Source organism: Corythoichthys intestinalis, chromosome 6, assembly GCF_030265065.1.
Source record: "Corythoichthys intestinalis isolate RoL2023-P3 chromosome 6, ASM3026506v1, whole genome shotgun sequence".
Taxonomy (NCBI): Eukaryota; Metazoa; Chordata; class Actinopteri; order Syngnathiformes; family Syngnathidae; genus Corythoichthys; species Corythoichthys intestinalis.
The window spans coordinates 9393456-9417728 of record NC_080400.1 but is presented as its reverse complement, the minus strand read 5'-3'; the positions used below and the strand labels follow the sequence as shown (position 1 = coordinate 9417728).

General features: G+C 41.4%; 1 protein-coding gene across 4 annotated transcripts in view; it reads right to left on the bottom strand.

Moving 5' to 3' along the window:
- LOC130917360 (nectin-1-like) overlaps positions 1-24273 on the bottom strand; it is a 588953-nt gene that overhangs the window by 78830 nt on the left and 485850 nt on the right. For 3 of the 4 annotated variants that reach the window (XM_057838682.1, XM_057838683.1, XM_057838685.1), the window contains one exon: positions 3137-3232. In XM_057838682.1, coding sequence (XP_057694665.1) covers positions 3137-3232 — 96 coding nt within the window. The remainder of the gene's footprint in view (positions 1-3136; positions 3233-24273) is intronic. The other variant, XM_057838684.1, reaches the window with a different exon arrangement.

The following is a 24273-nucleotide window of genomic DNA, read 5'->3' as shown; positions in this document are numbered from 1 at the left end:
CCAAATTAGAGTGGAAAATAAGTATTTGGTCACCAACAAACAAGCAAGATATCTGGGTGTCAAAGAGGTCTAACTTCTTCTAACGAGGTCTAACGAGGCTCCACTCGATACCTGTATTAATGGCACCTGTTTTGACTCATTATCAGAATAAAAGACACCTGTCCACAACCTCAGTCAGTCACACTCCAAACTCCACTATGGCCAAGACCAAAGAGCTGTCGAAGGACACCAGAGACAAAATTGTAGACCTGCACCAGGCTGGGAAGACTGAATCTGCAATAGGTAAAACGCTTGGTGTAAAGAAATCAACTGCAGGAGCAATTATTAGAAAATGGAAGACATACAAGACCACTGATAATCTCCCTCGATCTGGGGCTCTATGCGAGATCTCACCCCGTGGCGTCAAAATGATAACAAGAACATTGAGCAAAAATCCCAGAACCACACGGGGGGACCTAGTGAATGACCAACAGAGAGCTGGGACCACAGTAACAAAGGCAACTATCAGAATGCGCCGCCAGGGACTCAAATCCTGCACTGCCAGACGTGTCCCCCTGCTGAAGCCAGTACACGTCCAGGCCCGTCTGCGGTTCGCTAGAGAGCATTTGGATGATCCAGAAGAGGAATGGGAAAATGTGTTATGGTCAGATGAAACCAAAATAAAACTTTTTGGCAGAAATACAGGTTCTCGTGTTTGGAGGAGAAAGAATACTGAATTGCATCTGAAGAACACCATACCCACTGTGAAGCATGGGGGTCGAAACATCATGCTTTGGGGCTGTTTTTCTGCAAAGGAACCAGGACGACTGATCTGTGTAAAGGAAAGAATGAATTGGGCCATGTATCGAGAGTTTTGAGTGAAAAGCTCCTTCCATCAGCAACGGCATTGAAGATGAGACGTGGCTGGGTCTTTCAGCATGACAATGATCCCAAACACACAGCCAGGGCAACAAAGGAGTGGCTTCGTTAGAAGCATTTCAAGGTCCTGGAGTGGCCTAGCCGGTCTCCAGATCTCAACCCCATAGAAAATTTGTGGAGGGAGTTGAAAGTCCATGTTGCCCACCGACAGCCCCAAAACATCACTGCTCTATAGGAGATCTGCATGGAGGAATGGGCCAAAATACCAGAAAATGTGCACGAAAAGCTTGTGAAGAGTTACAGAAAACATTTGGCCTCCGTTATTGCCAACAAAGGGTACTTAACAAAGTACTGAGATGAACTTTTGGTCTTGACCAAATACTTATTTTCCACCATGATTTGCAAATAAATTCTTTAAAAATCAAACAATGTGATTTTCTGTTTTTTTTCCCACATTCTGTCTCTCATGGTTGAGGTTTACCCATGTTGACAATTACAGGCCTCTCTAATGACAATAAAGGAATTGAATTGAAAATATTAGAGAGGCCTGTAATTGTCAACATGGGTAAACCTCAACCATGAGAGACAGAAGGTGAAACTGATGTGATTGCCATGTTATTCATGAAGAATGGTGGTCGTATAAACTGCATTATTCTTTTATCCGGGGCTTTGCCGTTGGGTCATTTCGGTAAAAAAAAAAAAAAAAAGTCACTTGTCTCGGCGGCGGCAGCTACATTCGTACCGGATAATCCGCCCGCCCCGGCCAGTTCGCCACACCGTATTTGGGGCCTGGCTCTGCTCCGGACGGAGGCGCATGCCGTGGGGGAACACTCAAGAAACCGGGGCGTTCGTCGGAGGTCCCAGGATGCTTCAATAGCGGCCTTAAGCTCATCCACCGTGTTGGGTCTGGTGTCTCTTAACTTCCTCTTTACAATATCCCACAGATTCTCTATGGGGTTCAGGTCAGGAGAGTTGGCAGGCCATTTGAGCAAAGTAATGCAATGGTCAGTAAACCATTTACCAGTGGTTTTGGCACTGTGAGCAGGCGCCAGCTCGTGCTGAAAAATGAAATCTTCAGCTCCATAAAGCTTTTCAGCACATGGAAGCATGAACTGCTCCAAAATCTCCTCATAACTAGCTGCATTGACCCTGCCCTTGATAAAACACAGCAGTCCAACACTAGCAGCTGACATGGCATCCCCCCAGACCATCACTGACTGTGGGTACTTGACACTGGACTTCAGCCATTTTTATATTTCCTTCTCCCCAGTTTTCCTCCAAACTCTGGCACCTTGATTTCCGAATGACGTGCAAAATTTGCTTTCATCTGAAAAAAGTACTTTGGACTGGACCACTGAGCAACAGTCCAGTGCTGCGTCTCTGTAGCCCAGGTCAGGCGCTTCTGCCGCTGTTTCAGGTTCAAAAGTGGCTTGACCTGGGGAATGCGGCACCTGCAGCCCATTACCAGCACACGCCTGTGCAAGGTGGCTCTGGATGTTTCTACTCCAGACTGAGTCCGCTCTTTCTGCAGGTCCCCCAAGGTCTAGAATCAGTCCTTCTCCACAATCTTTCTCAGGGTGCGTTGACCTCTTCTGGCTGTGCAGCGTTTGCTGCCACACTTTTTCGTTCTCACTTCGGTGCCTTGATACAACACTCTGGGAACAGCCTATTTGCTCAGAAATTTGTTTCTGTGTCTTAGCCTCTAGCTTGAGGGTGTCAATGATGGCCTTCTGGACAGCAGTCAGGTCGCCAGTCTTGCCCATGATTGCGGTTTTGAGTAATGAACCAGGCTGAGAGTTTTTAAAAGCCTCAGGAATCTTTTGCAGGAGTTTTGAGTCAATTTGTTGATTCAGATGATTAAGTTAGTAGCTTCTTTAGAGTACCTTTTCATGATATGCTAATTTTTTGAGATAGGGATTTTTGTTTTTTCTTGACTTTTTTGCCAAAATCATCAATATTAAAACAATAAAAGGCTTGAACTACTTCAGTTGTGTGTAATGAATCTAAAATATATGAAAGTCTAATGTTTATCAGTACATTACAGAAAATAATGAACTTTATCACAATATGATATTTTTTTAGAAGGACCAGTATATTTGTTTATATATTAAATTTTTATAATTGATGATAGTGACAAACTACAAAATTATGATGATACATTCACGACATAGCGCTACACTTTCACTGTCTGAAAATATTCTTTACTTTTTAAAGTCAGCTTTTATGAGCCATTTTTTTTTCTTCCTAATGTAATGATGAAGGGAGTGGGCGGTCATACCTGGATATCATCAGATGTCAAGTGTCCCTTCATATCGCTGTTCTTCTTCTTGGGTGGTGGCGGGGCGGGCTTGTGAGCTGGCGGGAGGTCGGTCCTGTTGAGAGGGAGACAGAGCACAAAAACAACGTGACACCCAGGCACCTACAGCGCCAGCCGCCTGTCATGTCCCCCTAACCTTCCACGGCACTCTGTAATAAGAAGGCCTGCCTGCACTTGCCTTTTTTGCACTCTTTCTTGAGCTTTTGATAGATCTGGACTTGGCGGCTGCGTGGCGGCGGCGGCCATGCGCCCTTGCCCTTTCAAAGGCTGCAGACAGACACTGTGCTAACGAGAGTGGGCTGTAATTGGATACTGAGGTGAGAAGGATGAGATGGCGGGGTAAAGGTTAGAGGCGGGGTATATGAGTAGAGTTTAGGGGGGTGGGGAGAAGCGCATGAGTGAGTCAGGTGCTCCGGGTCGATGGAGACTCATTGCCGACCGGCCCGTCGTGCTCGCTTGACATGTCACTGACAACCTTAAAGTTGCCTTAGAACAGGACGGGAGCATTTAACCCTGGTAGCTTCCTTCACTGTATATTTTGTTATTCAAAAACAACATTGCAACCTGGTACAGTATATAGTAAAAAGTCTTGATTATCTTTTTTCTCGGCTCAATTTCTCCACTATGAATTTAATTGGTGTTGATAAAATTGTCATGGATGTTATGGAGACCTAGCCCAGCTGTTCAATTCGGATGCAGAAGATGAGGACTTTGAGGGATTTGTGGATCGATTAAGATTGATGTGAGTACTTTATTAAATTCTTTAATAAAGTACAATTGAAATCCTGTTTTGCTCCTGGTGTCTTAAAAAAAAAAAAAAAACAGAAAAAAACAGAAAAAAACGCTAGCGCGCATGCTAGCGTGCTTTCTAGTGCGCATGCTAGCATCTGTTTTTCATAAGCCCAACAATGCGGTGCACCTTGTGAGTGTGTAAAATAGTAAAAATATCACCCCAAAACGAGCCAGCGCCTCTTGATACGGTGCGCCCTACAGTAGCAAAAATACGGTATAATTCCCGACCTCCCTTGTATAGGACCAACTGTACAGGTGTCGTAGAACTGAAGTAAACACACTGGGGCATTTAGTATTTAGTCAACCACTAATTGTGCAAGTTCTCCCACTTGAAAATATTAGAAAGGCCTGTACTTGTCAACATGGGTAAACCACAACCATGAGAGACAGAATGAGGGGGGGAAAAAAACAGAAAATCACATTGTTTGATTTTTAAAGAATTTATTTGCAAATCATGGTGGAAAATGAGTATTTGGCAATACCAAAAGTTCATCTCAATACTTTGTTATGTACCCTTTGTTGGCAATAACGGAGGCCAAACGTTTTCTGTTACTCTTCACAAGCTTTTCACACACTGTTGCTGGTATTTTGGCCCATTCCTCCATGCAGATCTCTAGAGCAGTGATGTTTAGGGGCTGTCGTTGGGCAACACGGACTTTCAACTCCCTCCACAGATTTTCTGTGGGGTTGAGATCTGGAGACTGGCTAGGCCACTCCAGGACCTTGAAATGCTTCTAACGAAGCCAATCCTTTGTTGCCCTGGCTGTGTGTTTGGGATCATTGTCATGCTGAAAGACCCAGCCACGTCTCATCTTCAATGCCCTGCTGATGGAAGGTGATTTTCACTCAAAATCTCTCGATACATGGTTCCATTCATTCTATCCTTTACACAGATCAGTCGTCCTGGTCCCTTTGCAGAAAAACAGCCCCAAAGCATGATGTTTCCACCCCCATGCTTCACAGTGGGTATGGTGTTCTTCGGATACAGTTCAGTATTCTTTCTCCTCCAAACACGAGAACCTGTGTTTCTACCAAAAAGTTCTATTTTGGTTTCATCAGACCATAATACATTCTCCAAGTCCTTTTCTGGATCATCCAAATGCTCTCTAGCGAACCGCAGACGGGCCTGGACCTGTACTTTCTTCAGCAAGGGGACACGTCTGGCAGTGCAGGATTTAAGTCCCTGGCGGCGCATTGCGTTACTGATAGTAGCCTTTGTTACTGTGGTCCCAGCTCTCTGTAGGTCATCCACTAGGTCCCCCCGTATGGTTCTGGAATTTTTGCTCACCGTTCTTGTTATCATTTTGACGCCAAGGGGTGAGATCTTGCATGGAGCCCCAGATTGAGGGAGATTATCAGTGGTCTTGAACGTCTTCCATTTTCTAATGATCGCTCCCACAGTTGATTTCTTTACACCAACCGTTTTACCTATTGAAGATTCAGCCTTCCCAGCCTGGTGCAGGTCTACAATTTTGTCTCTGGTGTCCTTCGACAGCTCTTTGGTCTTGGCCATAGTGGAGTTTGGGGTGTGACTGACTGAAGTTGTGGAAAGGTGTCTTTTGTACCGATAATGAGTTAAAACAGGTGCCATTAATACAGTGGAGCCTCATTAGACCTCGTTAGAAAAAGTTGGAACTTTTTGACAGCCAGAAATCTTGCTTGTTTGTAGGTGACCAAATACTCATTTTCCACTCTAATTTGGAAATAAGTTCTTTAAAAATCAAACAATGTGATTTCCTGTTTTTTTTCCACATTCTGTCTCTCATGGTTGAGGTTTACCCATGTTGACAATTACAGGCCTCTTTAATCTTTTCAAGTAGGAGAACTTGCACAATTGGTGGTTGACTAAATACTTATTTGCCCCACTGTACATTTAAGAAAATGAAATAAATTAATCAAATGCTTCTTTTTTATTTTGCGAACAAAATGCTTTTTCCATTCTATTTGAGCTGGTCACCACCACCTCTATTGGTAAACTCATATTTCGATCATTTCTATTCAGTCGAAATGTGTTTATATCCCTATTCCCGTTTCGGATTATATACACCTCAAGGTACTCTGTCTCATGTTGAGAAATACCCTGCCGTTAGCCAATCTACATGTCAGTCTTGACACACAATGCCATTCAAGTCTGCGTAATTAGGGCACATTCAAATGGTAAATACATCGTGATTGAAAGCTTGAAAGTCTTTGACGTGTGCCGTGCTAATTGTTTCAGAAGGATGTCCCGTTGTTAGCTGGAGTCACGTGTCACGTCCTGACACAACATGGGAAGCCATCACGGATCATGAAGAAAAACATGGCTTATCTGCGCCACTCTCAGCTTCTCATTCATGCTGCTTGGTGTCCTTATTGAATAACATGACCTTTTCCAGCAAGGCTAAGCCTGCGATTTAATGCGCGGAAAATTTGTGCATGACTGCACCAATTAACTCTTTCTTTCACGCTCTTTATTTCTGCTCACCCCGCACCCTCCAGGATAAAAAAAGACTGAACAAGGGTTCAGTTGAGATGAGATCAGCGCAGTTTGGATTGGTTTGGTTATTGGTCTGTCTAAATGTCACTCATGGACAGAGGTGGGTAGTAACGTGTTACATTTGCTCCGTTACAGCATTAACAGCATCACTTGAGTAACTTTTTGATAGAAATGTACTTCTGAGAGTAGTTTCACCACACAATACTTTTTTACTTTTACTTGAGTAGATTTTTTTAAGGAAGAAAAACTACTCTTTCTCCGCTACTTTGGACTACTCTAGAGTCGTCAGCAGGGATCCCAAACCATCGGGCCGGGGAGCGGTGTTCTGCCAAAATGTCCTCCATCGGCGAAAGGTCGTACAAGAGGCGATTTTTTTTTTTTAACCTGTTCAGCTGTTTGACACGGAGAATGGAAGTCTAAGTGTCCGGTTGGTCTGAACAGTTTTAATGTTTCACACTGAGAGTTGACATACTCCCATTGTGATCATTTAACATACCTAATTTATTATGACAAAGCAGCAAACAGGAAGGGGTAATGGGGGAACAGAAAAAAAGCAACAGCAAGAAAAAGATTGAACGTCTAAACTAACTAATAATATGTTGGTGCTATCGTCAGCTAGCTGTATTCCCGGTTGACACCATGGGGGGTGCTGCTGACCAGGGAAAGAAGGGGAGGGGGTGGGGGACACTATAAGCTAAGTGATTGGGGGGGGGTAGAGTGTACACAAATCAGCACTGTGATCTAGAACCCAGTAATCGTGTGAATCCCTTGTGAGTGTAAGCCCGTTGGCAACCGACCCTATGCCGCCCCACTGCCAATCCCGGCACCAGGACCCCTGACCCGAGCGCCCCCAATCACAACCAGCCGCACGCGAGCCCAACCAAACACGTGACAGCCAAGCAGACGAGTGGACACGCCGCGCGGGCGCCAACCCAGGGCTTGGGGATGGGGAGGCATTGCAGCCCATCCCTCCTACCGCAGCCCAGCAAAGGAGCCATCGTCACCCCCCCCGGTATCCAGGGTGGTCCCCCGGGCAACCCCCGCTCCCATCAACAGGCCTTCAGGGATGGGAAGAGGAGACGCACCACCAACCCCACTAATGTGGTCAACAGATCAATACCCTGCTTTAAAACTACCACAAGAAAACACAATGGTTAAAAGCATGCAAAAAGTATTTTTGAGGCAATGAAAAGCTAACAAAAAAACTCAATAAAAACAAAAACATTGAGTACTCGCTGCTTTTAACCGTTGTGCGCATGCGTGTGGATTATTGCGAAGCGCACTGAGCATTGAGTAGAACGTCTCGCTTCATAGGAAGAAATTGCAGAACACCCGTACCAGTCTGTGGTGCATCTGCTACCGGGCCGCAGAGAAACAATAAATAATTTATTAACGACCCCAATCTGGCCTGTACCTTTTGACTAATCCGAGTAGAGTTTTGCGTATGTCGCCTTCTAGTGGTTGGCCGCCATTACTGGGGTGTTTGCACACTTATAGTATCCCAGCGTCAGTCAACAACAGTAATGTTAGCTGCTGTGTGCTGCGGGCGGCAACATGTTTGGACAGCTTTTTTACGGGGAAAAGGCCACCTGCTGAGCCAGAAGAGGAGCCTTCAACCAAGTCCATTCTGTATAAAATGTGGCTAAAAGCTAGCAAACGAGGCAACGGAAGTGAATGCACCGAGAGCATCATACCTCATGGCAAACCGTATTGCTAAAGCCAAGAAACCTTTCACGATTGGAGAAGAACTCGCCTGCAACCAAGGACATTTGCAGTCACATTTTAGGAGCGGCCACTGTTAAAAAAAAGTTGATTCAGCGTCTGGTGAGTAACATTTTCCCTGCACTTAATCTTTGTTTTTAGTCCTTTCATGTTCTTTTTTATTTACTGTAATTTTCTGCCACACTTTGCCGGTATGTGAAAAAAGGCCCACATGACATTGGTCCATGTTGCAAGAAAGGTTGTGGACCACTGGGCTACATATATATTATATTTATAATTCAGTATAATAATAACAGTTCATTTAGATGAAATTGTGCTGAGAAAAAAAAAAGAATACCTGTATTTAAAGAAAATTAGACATTGTTAGCAGGTACTCACAATGTTACTCATTACTTGAGTAATCTTTTCAATTAATACTTATTTACGTGTACTTGCGTCTTTTATTTTTATGACTACTTTTACTTGAGTCATATTATTTAGAAGTAGCTGTTGCTTGAGTAAATTTTTTTGGGCTATTCTACCCACCTCTGCTCATGGAACAACATACCGGCAAAGTTTGAGTCACACATGTATGGCTAAAACCCACAGATACACTATACCAGCGTTCACTAAATCCGGACCTCGGTCCCACTTTTCCTGTTGTGTTTCCATGTCTCCCTCCTCCAACACACCTGAATCAAAATCAGTGTTTCCCACCAATGTACGAGACTGTGGCGGGCCGCCAGTCTCGTTGCCCCCCCCCCCCCCCCCCGCTGAAAAAAAAAAAAAAAAAGAATCAGATGCGTCAGTCAGCCGATTACGCAGCTGTAGCCCACTCCACTCTACTACCCGCGTGAGCTAGAGCGCGCGCGTGCGTGCGTGCGTGCACACACACACACACACACAGACACACGCGCCAACAGATCGCGCTCATAGACGGGACTACTAGCCTGGTACACCAGACTCATAGCTGTGCTATGCAGGCATGAAAATCTCTCACCTTTCGGCGAAATTCGCCGTTTTGAAGTCAAAAAGGGCGACCTACGTGAATTGCGTAGATCCGAGGAGAAATTCTTTTTGGGAGGAGGGGGGTCGGGAGGTTTTATTTAATTATTATTATCATCATGTGATTAACTTAGTAAGTAAACTGAGCATTTAAGAACACAGTCAGCAAATCCTTCTAGATGCTTCGCTGACGAGAACCAATCATCGGCCCAAACTGCGTTCCATTATTCCAAACGTGCGCACTCCTTACTGTACATGGAGTGCTCGGAGAGCCTTTGGTTGCATTGCAAAACTGCGAAAACAAAAAGCAGGCCTTATCCACACTGGGGCAGACCAGAGCACAGCATACACACTTGCCTGTATTTGCCAGCAGATTGAATTTGGTGAGTAATGGTTTCAATCGTTTTCACATTTTGCGATATAAAAAAGTTACTACCATTCGTTGCAGCTTGCGTTGAACACTGCCAGAGCTAGCCAAATCTCCCATGAAAAAAAATAGCTCCCGTTAAATCGGCGTCAAGCTTGTGTATTTAGCGGTAATATAAACGAAGAAACACACTGTTGAGTCAAATTAAGCAGTCACATCGCTCCCGTCGTCCGCCGGAGACGCGTTATTTTCGGCTTGGATTTGAGCTGACGGCCGGTGTCGGCACAACACCGGCCTGACGAGTGGTGGGAATGAGTCCTGCTTCTTAAAGCTTTTCAGAAATACAGGGAGCCCTCGTTTTTCGCGGTTAATGGGGACCAGAACCCGCCGCAATAAGTGAAAACCGCGAAGTAGCGCCCCCCATTTTTTTGTGCTTGTTCAATGCATTTATTCAGATTTTACATTGGAAAAAAGATACATATATATAAGACGTTTTTTCACTTTTTTCACCAAAGTATCATTTATAAATGGTTTTCAAGCACTTCAAAATGTAAGAATTATGATAAGTTTTAAACATGTTACTGCCCCACCGAATTATTTTTAAACAAGAATAAAGTAGTAAGAAAATGCTTGGCTTTATTAAATGCTTCATAGTGAGTCTACTCAAACCCTCTCAGGCTTTGGTAAACGGTGATTGACACATGTGCAAAGTTTTTCTTTTTATATATATTTTTTTGTTTGAAGCAACTTATTTGGTTGAATAATAAAGACACAAATGTCCTAGCCAAAATGTGGCCCAAACGCAAAACAACATTACTTCAATGGAAACATTTGTTTCAATCAAGAAAAATAGTTTTCAAATGTTTTTTTTTTGTCTCAAATTTATTTTTGCAATCAAAAAATATTTTTTTTATTGAAGTGACTTTTTGGGGATTAAAAGTATATACTGTATTATGATTGAAGCAACTTTGTTTTTGATAGAAGTAACTTTGTTTTTTGATTGAATAATAAAAACACAAATCTACCTCCATCATTATTGAGAGAGAAAGAAATTAAGAAAGCTTTAAAACTAAAAGCCACCGGGGAGTCTGTTTTTTTGTTTTTTTAAATATTTATATTTCATTACATAGACATGCGTCGTAGGGAAGGGAGATTGAGGGATAAAAAAAGAAGTTAGATGAGACTGCTAAAGGCAGTGGATACCTCATCAGCTGGGTGAATAGCAGACCTGGTAAGAACAAGTTTGCAAGGATAGTCGGGTATTAAATACAATTATAAACACAATTACAATGTTATTTTTCTATAAGATTTTTATGTCATTGCTTTATTAATCATTAGGTGCTAGAGTTGTTAAGTATGGATAATAATGAAATCATAGTTTTAAGAAAACTGCGCTGTTGGTGGCTCAGTGACCATCTGATGTGGTTTGTTCTCGGATGAACAAGTTGAGGAAGGAAGTTTTGATGCAGAGGTTGAAGGAAGAAAAGAGGCAGACTGACTGAGTCACAGCCAGAAAGTGTTGATGACAGTTTTGATTTCTATTCACTGTTGCCCCCTCCCAATTAAAGTATGTCACAGTCGCAGCCAATTATTATCTAAAGCTGGTTAAAATTGAAGTTATGTTGTTTTAAGGTGTATTAAATACTTGATCATGTGCCCCTTTTGATCTACGAGCACCCGCCCCTCCACCGGTCTCTGCATGGCCCTGCTGAAACACAGTGTGGGTCGACAGAGCTCAATATTTCTTTGGGGTGTACAGTTTACTGGAACATATTTCCTCCACACCATTCTCACCTTTTTAACCCCTGACCCATTTTCATGCCTGGCTATGAGAGTATGAGTCTGGCCACCATTAAGCAGAAAAAAATTTCCAGGGCGGAGCCAGCCACAGCAAATAGACAGCGGAGCGGGCCAATAAGCGACGGGCTGACGCGACGTCGGTTAAGCAACAAGAAACTAGCGAGAGACATTTCAACATATTCAACATGGCTAGCGCGAGACAGACTGTTGGTTTTAGCGACTCGATGTGTTTTTGGTCATGTAAAACGGAATTTACCGCGGATTGGAACATATTGCTGCTGAGTCTGGTGTACCAGGCTACGGGACTACTATCTGCTGCATTCTGCTGCATTTGGCGCGATCCGGCGACACCGCATACAGCAATTTATATTACATTCAGTGGTCTCAAAATGCCCTAAAGAGATACACCAGGCTTGAAAATGTACACACACACCATACCCCGAGGGTCAGAGACCCTCCCACCACAGTCTCCTAAAATCCTGTGGCAAACACTGCAAAATAATCAGGATCATTATCAGATGTGTTAGGGGAGAGAGACGTGGAAAACACGACAGGAAAGGTGGCACTGAGGTCCAGATTTAGTGAACCCAGCACGATACAGTCACTGGCTGGTCTACATGTAAATTACACCAATCAAACTTAGATCCAGTGTTCGAAAAATCTAGCAATGATGACAATTTTTTTCCTCCCCATATAATCTGATCCAATCTTGGTTAATGTCACGTTTTTTTTTTTTCTGTTTTTTTGTTGTTGTTGTTTTTTTAAATGTGTTTTTGATCATGTGTTTTAAAGTAGTTTTTTTTTTTTTAAGAATGTGTACTAAAAATTTTGGAAATTGGATCATGAACCATTTCTAATATATATTTTTTTATAATTAAGAAATATGATTATATGGTGGCTCGGTGGCCGAGTGGTTAGCACATCCACCTCACAGTTCTTAGATCAAGGGTCAATCCTGGTTTCCGGCCTTACTGTGTGGAGTTAGCATGTCCTCCCCATGCCTGCGTGGGCTTTCTCCAGGGACTCCGGTTTCCTCCCACATCCGAAAAACATGCGTGGTAGGCTGATTGAACACTCTAAATTGTGCATAGGTACTGTATGAGTGTGTACGTGAATGGCTGTTTGTCTCATTGTGCCCTGCAATTGGCTGGCAACCAATTCAGGGTGTACCCTGCCTACTGCCTGTAGTTAGCTGGGATGGGCTCCAGCAACTCCGCGACCCTCGTGAGGATAAGTGGCAAGAATGAATAGGATTATATATATCGTCTTCTTTTTTTCTTTTTTTTTTCTCTCTGTTTGAAGTCTAAATAAAAACAATGATGAAAACAGAAAAATATATTTTAACCAAAAAATTGAGTAACAAATGTTTTTCTTTTTAAACTCCACAAAAATCTTTTTGTGCCTTTAAATTTAAAAAAAAAAAAAAAAAAAAATCAGTATATTAAAAAGAAAAGTATCAAGGTTTCCTCCTTTTCCCTGCAAAATTTGATACAATGCAAGTATTTTTTCATGTACTCATGCCTGTGGAAACAGTACTTTTGCTGATGTTGCGGCTACATAAAAGCAGATTTGAACTATATACAATTTGAAACTTTTTTTTTTTTTTCCGGAAAATTGCCGTTTACGGGCGAACGGCAAATTTTTCGGGGCCGTTTGAAAAAGCTAGCGAACGCATGCTAACTGTTGCATTGCAGTAATAGCACCGAATTATCATTTGTTTACGTTGATGCGAACCTGTATGGTATCGAGGACCAAATTGATTCAGCAAATTATATGGACGTCCAGCATCGTCATTTGGGAGTTCGCTGTATAGCCAGGACCGAGCCGTAGCATCCTGGTGAGAACACTATATTACTATATTCGCATTTCGTTGTTCATGCACTGTACACTGTACAGCATGTTGTTCTCTATTGTATTTTTATATTAAATTGCCTTTCAAGATGACATATCTGTTCTATGTGTTGGATTTTATCATGTAAATTTCCCCCCAAAAATGCGACTTATACTCCGGTGCGACTTATATATGTTTTTTTTCTTCCCTTCGTTGGGCATTTTATGGCTGGTGCAACTTATACTCATGTGCGACTTTTAGTCCGAAAAATACGGTAATTAGTTACTTGGCAAAGTAACTGGTGATAGCTTTTATGTTTTTTTTCTCCATTCAAAGAAAAAAAACAATCATAGTGACCTTTGCTATGTTTGGAAGTCATTTAGTATCGTGAATCAACAGTTAAAGTTGTTAAAATTACTCCTGTTTTTTCATTAGTTCCCTTCTGTCTACTTTTGACATGTGAAAGTTTTAAAACTGTTTCATCATTTAAAGATAGATTCAAGTCAAGATTTTGCCGATTTAGGAGTATTTTAGATAAAAAGTTACTTAGGTTCGCTAGGAAGGTTCACAACAACAGTACCTTTCTGAGAAGTCTACTGCTTTAAGATGGCGGCTGCTTACTAACCCCGCCGAGTGTCGTTTCGCATCTAGTTCTATATAAATGTGATATCCAGCGTAGCATCAAGTGGGCGTAGATTGTAGGCTTTCGGCTACAGTCAGAAAATATTGGAGCCACCTAGGCTAGCATCGCGTTTGCAACAGCGTCACAACATTCTTCCCTCCTTTCCACTCCCGCTCTTCTCTCTCCGTGTCTCTGACTTTTCTCACGTCATTCCACCAATGTAGTAATGCATAGTAACTAAAGTTGCACCGATACCGATACCAGTATCGGCCCGAATTGGTGGTATCGGTATCGACGAGTACCAACATTTAGGGCGCCGATACCATGTACTGGCATCACTTGAACGCAAATGTATTGTCCTCCCTACGTGAACTTCCCAAATCCCGATGCATGACATCTGTGTGTCTTTGTCTCGAAATTACCAAACGAAATTAACGCCTTCGTCTTCAATATTAAGGATGTAAACTACAACGCATGTCCGTGATATTACGCTGCTCATTTAGCATGACATTCACAAATGATTAGCATGCGTAAGCTAACGCCTGCCGTAGTACAGCCATTGGGATCAGAAAGGCTAAGACAGTGGGTGACAAAGCAAACTCATGGTTTCATGATAAACAATGAGTGGCAAATTAAGAGGGCCGTACTTCAAACTCGTCCTGTTTATGAAAGTCGAGTGTCATATGCTGGTGTTGTGCAGTAAAGAGCAGAAGTGACTTCTGTGGCCAGAAAACACTCTAGCGGCGCAGCGCGCACAATAGATATTATCAAATAGCAACCTAGATGTCCTATGTTAGATCCCATGCCAACTCTCGCACGCATACACTAGATATCATCAAATAGCAACCTAGATGGGCTACATTAGATCCCATTCCAGTAGCTGCGTGAGCCCAGAGCGACGTGTAATCCATACACTACATCGATGAATTAGAAACCACCATGACTGAATGGAAGTTAAGCAGGCCAAATCAATGCATACCAGTGACTATATATAATGCTGCAAATACTGTTATTTCAGTACATGTTACAGATGGACTCGGACCACAAATAGGATGTTTTGCTTATATGGTAAATATAGCTGGCCAGAGAGCTGCAGCAATCAACAGTGTGCCCCACTTTACTAACAGTAAAGATACAGTAAACAGTAGAGAAGACAAAATTTCTTCAGATCAGTACGAAGTAATCACATAAATATTATGCACTAAAATGCTTGTTTATATGATGGCACTGTTATTTTTGCTTGTTAGCAAAGAAAGAAATAAATCAGTAAAATAATTATAATAACAGTTGTATTTTCTGTTTCAGAGCATTAAATGTATTGAATTGTATCAAAAATCGTACCGAACCATGACTTAACTGTATCGTTGCATCCCTATATGTACATATATATATATTTTATTTAATTTTTTTTGCAAACAGAGTGGTATCGGAATGGTATCGGTATCAGCCGATACTGCACAGCCAGGTATCTGTATCGGGCCCAAAAAATGGGATCGGTGCAACACTAATAGAAACGCACACCTTTTCTGTGCATCGTCTCTTTGCCGAAACAGTGACAAAACCCGAAGCGAGAAAAAAACCTTAATGCACGAAAAACGTACAGATTTCGAACGTTCGGTGTACACATTTAAAAATTAGTGCTCACTTGTACAAATTACGTCGAAACCATACAACTTGACAGGTATGATATCCTGTCATTGACTAGTCATGATACACAATACCAGGAATTGATGAATAACACTTGCAGAAGCTGACGCACCTCATGCAGCACTGTATCAAGCCCTGTGGCGAGGTGACGAAAACCCTCCTGCCATTGCAGTGCTTTAAAAAAAAAAAAAAAAAAAAAAAAAAAAAGGTGTGGAAATTATTTTCTCAAGTGATGCGCAAGGATCTGCAACAGCTCGAACAGGGGAATCGGCGGGCTCATTAGTCGACATTGTAATCTTGCTCCCTTGATGCACACAAACACAAAAGCTTTGACAGCTGCCTTGGAAAAAAAATTACAAAAAATCTCATTTCCAGCCTCCATCGACACAGCGTGACATCAAACCGCAGTGAGAGAAGCCGCCGAATGCCTTCTGCACTGACCTACATGTCGCTTCTTTTCAATAACATCACCCAATATTTGACACTTTTTAACATCCACCTCCATGTTGAGATGAATTGTCAGGCTGTACACACATTTTGCAGCGAGAACTCATCTTCAAACCTGCAGGGCCCTCTCATCATGACATTTCATTGGTGGCGGCTCGGAGGGAGCCATCATGTTTCACGGCCAACACACGTGCGCACATGCGGCCACCCCAGGCTTTTTTTTCTTCTCGTCGCACCTCGTTTTTCTCCTCGATCGCCATCGTCCCATGTCACAATTGAGAGAGTGAAAAGGAAAGAGGCCCCCGAGTGAGATGAAAGAGATGTGTGTTTGTGTGGATCGGGATGTCCCCGATCCGATCATGTGGTCAAATATCGGGCCATCATTTCAAGTTTCAGGTTTTAAATTAAAAAAAATATATACATATACAGTGGGGCAAATAAGTATTTAGTCAACCACTAATTGTGCAAGTGTTCCTACTTGAAAATATTAGAGAGGCCTGTAATTGTCAACATGGGTAAACCTCAACCATATGAGACAGAATGTGGATAAAAAAAACAGAAAATAACATTGGTTGATTTTTAAAGAATTTATTTCCAAATTAGAGTGGAAAATAAGCATTTAGTCACCTACAAACAAGCAAGTATTCTGGCTGTCAAAGAGGTCTAACTTCTTCTAACCAGGTCTAACGTGGCTCCTCTCGTTACCTATATTAATGGCACCTGTTTTAACTCATTATCGGTATAAAAGACACCTGTCCAAAACTGTCCACAAGCTCAGTCAGTCCAACTCCAAACTCCATTACGGCCAAGAACAAAGAGCTGTCGAAGGACACCAGACACAAAATTGTAGACCTGCACCAGGCTGAGAAGACTGAATCTGCAATAGGTAAAACGGTTGGTGTAAAGAAATCAACTGTGGGAGCAATTATGAGAAAATGGAAGACATACAAGACCACTGATAATCTCCCTCCATCTGGGGCTCCATGCAAGATCTCACCCCGTGGCGTCAAAATGATAACAAGAACGGTGAGCAAAAATCCCACAACCACACGGGGGGACCTAGTGAGTGACCTACAGAGAGCTGGTACCACAGTAACCCTCATTAACACAATGCGCCGCCACGGATTCAAATCCTGCACTGCCAGACGTGTCCCCCTGCTGAAGCCAGCACACGTCCAGGCCCATCAGCGATTCGCTAGAGAGCATTTGGATGATCCAGAAGAGGACTGGGAGAATGTGTTATGCTCAGATGAAACCAAAATAGAACTTTTTGGGAGAAACACAAGTTCTCGTGTTTAGAAGAGAAAGAATACTGAATTCCGAAGAACACCATACCCACTGTGAAGCATGGGGTGGAAACATCATGCTTTGGGGCTGTTTTTCTGCAAAGGGACCAGGACGACTGATCTGTGGAAAGGAAAGAATGAATGGGGCCATGTATTGAGAGATTTTCAGTGAAAATCTCCTTCCATCAGCCAGGGCATTGAAGATGAGACGTGGCTGGGTCTTTCAGCATGACAGTGATCCCAAACACACAGCCAGGGATACAAAGGAGTGGCTTTGTAAGAAGCATTTCAAGGTCCTGGAGTGGTCTAGCCAGTCTCCAGATCTCAACCCCATAGAAAATCTGTGGAGGGAGTTGAAAGTCCATGTTGCCCCAAAATATCACTGCTCTAGAGGAGATCTGCATGGAGGAATGGGCCAAAATACCAGCAACAGTGTGTGAAAAGCTTGTGAAGAGTTACAGAAAACGTTTGACCTCCGTTATTGCCAACAAAGGGTACATAACAAAGTACTGAGATGAACTTTTGGTATTGACCAAATACTTATTTTCCACCATGATTTGCAAATAAGTTCTTTAAAAATCAAACAATGTGATTTTCTGTTTTTTTTCCCACATTCTGTCTCTCATGGTTGAGGTTTACCCATGTTGACAATTACAGGCCTCTCGAATATTTTCAAGTGGGAGAACTAGCACAATTAGTGGTTGACTAAACACTTATTTGCCCCACTGTATGTAGTAGTTTATAGTCTACTGATTCAAAGTATAAAAATAAAAGTTCGTATGGACAACTTTGTGATGAGAAAAAAAGAATACCATTGTTTGCAAAAAATATCAAACATTGTAAGCAATTACTCACAATGTTACTCATTACTTGAGTGTTTTTTTCACCAAATAAATTTTTACTTGTACTGAAGTACATTTTTGGATGACACTTTTACTTTTACTTGAGTAATGTTATTTTGAAGTAACGCTGCTCTTAATTGAGTAAAAGTTTTGGCTACTTTACCCACCTCTGCTCATATGGAATCAACACACACTTGTGCCAAGTGCACGCAGCACACACAAACACAAGCACGCACAAATTTATCCACGCACATATGCGGTGATAAATCGCAGCCAGGAAAATTACCTATCTCATTTTTATTTACCGTGCGTTTAATTGACTTATTGCATGTCGCGACAGGCTTAGCAGAGTGGCACTCCAAAATCCAAGCCGCACCACCATTTTTTAAAGTAATTGTAAATACACCTACAATCTGGTTAGTGCTGACATTTTAAAAACTCATTGCAGACATTTGGCAGATGAGTTAATACTGGCTAATGGCTATAGCGGAGGGTGGCAAGTCTCCTTCTGTTACAGTGTCACATAGTTTCTATGCTGTAGATGCCATTTACTCCCCCTATCATCTCAGAAAATACATCAGAGAGCTGCGGTATAAATGCTGCAAAATGTGCTGCCTGGACTCTGCCTGTCTCATTTCCGCACGGTTGAAGTTATAAAGACGTTCAGAATAAATTGATGACAATAATTGATTAGTCTTACTTTAATATCTTCACGCTTTACTGAATCATGGCTCACCTATAGCCTACTGTTAATGGCGTTTTTCAACTTTTTCTTTATTTTTTTCCACAATATAGGCCTGCATCTTAAAATTCTGTTAAATAAATAAATAAATAAATAATGAATACATTAAAATAAATAATTATTTGAAATGATAACATTTCTCTAGATATTTACACATTGATTTACAAAATACATCAATTAAATATAATTTACAACTTATTTGTGCTCCTAGTAAAAAAAATCCTAGAGGAAACTGTATAGCATAGCATAGCATAGCATAGCATAGCATAGCATAGCATAGCATAGCATAGCATAGCATAGCATAGCGACAAACTAAATTAATGGGTTACCGCAAGCAACTCTTCACTTCCGCTCATTAATATTCATGACATTAGCTACTGTTGCTAAGGGGAGGACACGCCACTGTTTGTCCCTAATAGGAAATGAATGGAAATCGTGTACGAAGGAGATATTTACAGAGCTAAACCTACCAATTCTCTCCGAAAGTGATGTTTCTGGTGCCAAATTCACTGGCAAAGATGTGGAAGAACATAAAAATGTTCAGTTAAAGAGATGGCTTGAATGTCGGAGGCTGAAAAAGACGGAAAAAATGAGCCGACCTTAGCATAGCCTTAGCTTTTTTATCTACTCGACTGACAATGACATTCTCCTGTTCCAACAAGCTATCCTTTACCACCAGCCATGTCTTTCTTATATATTATATCCTCTGGTTGTCCTACATCTCTGACCGTTCTTGGGGGTAATTTAGATAGTTTTGTGTAGCGATCGCAAATGCTACTCGATGACACCCAACGAACATTTTTAATTTTTTCATTGATAACAAATTTGATTATATAACTTATTTACACTTCCCCCTTACTAAAGTTGTTTTTTTTTTACAACAGAAAATGTAATAGTGGCAGTCAGATACCATTTTAATTATCTTTTCAGGTCGTTCATTGTCAGACAGAAGCAGCACGGCACGTCACGCTAAAAAATAAGTTAAAAATATCAAAATGGCTTACCTCTTTGTGCTCTGAAAGACAATGCCAACCCAACAAAATGTTTATTGCATAAATGTTTACCGCCGAGCTGGCGTTAAAAGTCCGCGCAAGTTGATTCAGTCTTCACATTTTTTCCTCTGAGTTTTTGCTTTCGGGGAAACGTATGGAGAAAACATCCTTCATAGCTCGTAATGTCTAGAGTCGTTTCTACAAGTTCCAAAAAAGCAACGTGTGATCAGCATGTTCGTTTTTGAAAGATTACCAGAGAAAAGTATGGGTGTAACGGTACACAAAAATCTTGGTTCGGTACGTACCTCGGCTTTGAGGTCACGGTTCGGTTCATTTTCGGTACAGTAAGAAAACAAAATGCAAAATATAAATGTGCTAGGTGTTTATTACACACTTTTGTGCTTTCAACAATAGGAACATTAGCCTATACAAAGCTAGAATTCTGCTCAAAAAGTAGCAGGTATTTAAAGATAATAATCCAACAACAATTTGCCTTTCAGACCCCGCGTATTGGTCAGCTTTCTTTCTGAAAGAAAGAAGAAAAAAGAAGTCCTGTGCTAAAGAGAAAAGCAATCCCAATGACAAAGATTTTAACATGTATTTTACAAATGAAATGCCTCAATGAATCATTTTTTTCTTATGAACGGTTTTCGAAAGCTTTATTGGTGGATTTTCTCAAGTAAAAGCGCCACACAGAAATTAATAAATTTTTTTGTGTAAGCAGGATCTGTGTACTATTCTTATTATTTAATTACAGGTGTTTTAGCTCATTTCAATTTATTTTATTTAAATGGGCTATTATTTTATTATGTGTTTACTGTATATTTTACAAATGTGATGTAGTATTCATTTATATTGTATATTCTATACTGTATAACTTTAGTTCCTCTGTGAATATTAGTTCCTGCTTGTTTTGTTGTGGTAGGAGGGTTTTGTATTGAACACGGGGCCGTGTTGGTTATTATTATGGCAGAGAAGACAGCAGTAAATAAACAAAGACAAGTCAACTGTGCCCCGATCTACCACTCAAGAGATCTGATGGACTCAAAAAGTGGGTTACGATTGCTTATTAGTTTGAAAATCGACCGGATCCACCGTATTTTTACACAAGTGACTTCCGGTCTGCCCGATAAGTAGTATTGACGCAGGAGGGCCGCGTCTCGCGTCAAATAATAAATTCTGCCGTTCTTTTCGCGTGCGTTGAGCCGCTTCTGGGACGCGTCTAACACGCGGCCGAACTGCGACTGGTGTGCATTGACTGATTGACTTTAACGCCCGCGTTTCACTGCGTTCTCGCGGCGGCCACGTTGTCGTGCTATTGACGTTTCTGGGTTATATACTGTCCTACCGTGTTGGTCCACATTATAGTAGAGAATACAGAGTAAATATAATCTACACAAAGAAACTGTAACCCGATCAACTCACAGCCTCGAAAAGTAAGGGTTACATTACGTCAGAAACTCGTTTGGGTACGCCTCCGTTCCGAACCGAGCACCCCGTACCGAAACGGTTCAATACAAATACATGTACCGTTACACCCTTAGAGAAAAGTAGCACAATTAAAATGGTTTCTATGTGAGGGGCGGGTCTATAATGTCCCACTCCTGCTTTGCTTCCGCTTTACCAAGCGACGTCACGGTCTAAAAATAGCATGCGTACGGTACGCCATTGCAGCCGCAGCTTGGAGCCTTGTATCATTGTCAATGGCTCTGAAAAAGTTTAGGATTTTGATCAGGTTCAGGCAGAGGTTAGCGTATTTCCCAGATACTCAAAAACAAACAACGAGGACGAGATATTTTTGCACTCTCTTGGATGAACAGCTGCCTTGTGTTAATGCCCTTAACGTCTCTCTGCACACGTGCGGCGACGATGCTGAGTTGTTTGGAAAAACCTGCGTAAAGAGTGGGAACAAACTCACGGGAGGGTATAATAACCCATGTTGTCGGATTAAAAAGTCATCAGTTTCAATTTGTACGCCTTCGTGTCACCAAAGTCTTCAAAGCGGCAGCTGTCGGCACCACTCGAGGGAATGCTTGCCTCGCAGCTGCCTAAAGGACATCCCATCTTGGGAAGATAGAGTACAGTAGTTTTCAAAAGATGGTTTTAAGATGTCTGTACGACTTTGTTTGATTTTGTAATTCTCTTTTGTAGTTGAATCATTAAGAAAACGCAATCAATCGCAGGTAACCCACAGTTCAAATGTATTAGATGTCCATCACTGTCAATGAAACTAAATGAGTTAATTGTGATTAACTCATTGGGTCCGCTTGCATGGGTCCAAAATTCCTATTTATAATCCGACTGAAAGGCCAATATGAACTAAAAAAGTGTCATAAATAAACACCTTAGCCAAACGGATTCACCTGGATCGGATTGTATTTTGGATCGGATTGTAAGAGGTAGTCTACTACGCCAATTGATAATTCGTTCCTTGCCCCATGTAAACTGTTGAGTGTAGCGGATTGGGTTGATAGAGAGGATTGTTCAGTTTGTAAAAGCACGGTGAAGCAAGAAGTGCACCTCTTCTTCTCTTATGCCGCCTTCATGTGATTTCGTAATTATGGTAAATACTAGAGGTACGAATCTTTGGGCACCTAACAATTTGATTACGATTACGATTCAACGGCTACGATTCGATTATAAATTGATTATTGATGACCCCCCCCCCCCCCCCCGCTATTAGTTGATTTTAATGTTTTGTACATTAGTTACAAAAACTGTAAAAAAAATAAAAATAAATAAATAAAATTTAAAAAAAGCCTCGCAGGCTTAAATAAACGACTATTTCAGTATCAAGTTAACAGTTAAAAACAATAAATAATATACTCAAATCCCCATTCTGTATCAGCAGCTTTAAACTACATTCAATTAATTTAATGTTGTGAATCAACCGTTGAAGTTGTTAAAATTGCTCCCGTTATTCCATAATTTCTCTTTTGTCTACTTTCGACATGTGAAAGTTTTGAAACTATTTTAAAGATAGATTCAAGTCAATATTTTACCGATTTGGGAGTATTTTGGATAAAAAGTTAATTAGGTTCGCTTGGAAGGTTCGCTACAACAGCCTTGTAGGGATGTCTCCTGTTATAAGATGGCGGCCGTTTACTAACGCCCGCATCTAGCTTTTTGTACATGTGCTGCTAATGCCACTGAGTCTATAATGCATCTAGTCCTATATAAATATGATATCTACCGTACCATTATGTGGACGTAGTTTGTAGCAGCTGTCGGCAGCAGTCAGGTATGTTGTTGTGTTTTTATCTCGCGGCATGAGTTGAGCTAGAGCCGAGAGTTGAGCATCGGCATTACCCGAGGGGCCGGGTAATGACAAGCATGATGTTTAGCTACTCTCGCTTCGTTCCTCATAGCGCCCCGAAGACCGCGCGGCGCACGGAGTGTGTTTTACTTCCGCTTTACTTGACATATTTCAATAATCGGAATTTGGATGTTTGTGAATCGTTCTCAAATCTTCCACGGCCGAATCGCGAATAATCTAAGAATCGGAAATTTCGCACACCTCTAGTAAATACCTCTTGTCGAGTGAAAAATTACAAGTGAATGCCCACTCAAGTTGTATTTTCTGCCGGATTTTATTATGATACCCGAGTTTCCGAGATGGGAGGACCGTTTACTTTTCAAAATGGTGGAGCACGAACAAGACCTTGTGAATGGTAAGAAGTTATACATTTTTTAAAGAATATTTATCGACCGTTTGCATTTTGATGCAATATCTTTTTATTGTCGGTAATGAATAAATAGGTCTAAAACCATTTTGGCCACGCAACAAACCAAAATTAAATCCGTGACTTCTGCTGTATTTTCGTGACCATCGGGCTCATCGTATTGAAAGGCGCAGGCTTATTTTCGGGTGCACGAGATGCACAACATTATTGGGCGCATGAAAAAAATACGCTAGCATGAATGCTAGCATGAGGGCTAGCGTTGTTTTTTTTTTTTTTTTTTTTTTTTTTTTTAAGGCAACAGGCGAAGCAAAGCTGAGTTTAATTGTTCTTTATTAAAGAAATTAACAAAGTACTCACATCAATCTTATTCAAACCAGAAATCCATCAGAGTCCTGAGCAATGGCTAGGTCTCCATTATCCGTGTACCACTCGTTTTTTCCATATCAGTTTCAGAATCCAAAATCGGAAAGTGGATCACGACTTCTTATTTCATTTTTCCTTTACAAATAAAAAATTGGCAAACGAATAACGACTTGTTATTTCATTTCTTTGTTTTTGAATCCCAAATCGGATAACAGAAAATGACTTTTTTCATTTCTCATTTTCAAATCTAAAATCAGATGTAAGAAATAAGAGCACAATTTCAGCTGAAGTTATAGAAGATAAATGTCCCAAATAAATAATACAAATTCAACTGAGCTAAAATGGCCATAATTAAATACGAGGAGTCATTCACAATTTAATCACATTTACAGTAGCTACCCCAAGCCACCAGGGGCGACCAAAGCATTATAAATACAGGCAGGCAATCATAAGACATGCTAATGCAATGACAATTCCCAAGATGCAATTTGCTGGGCTTTTG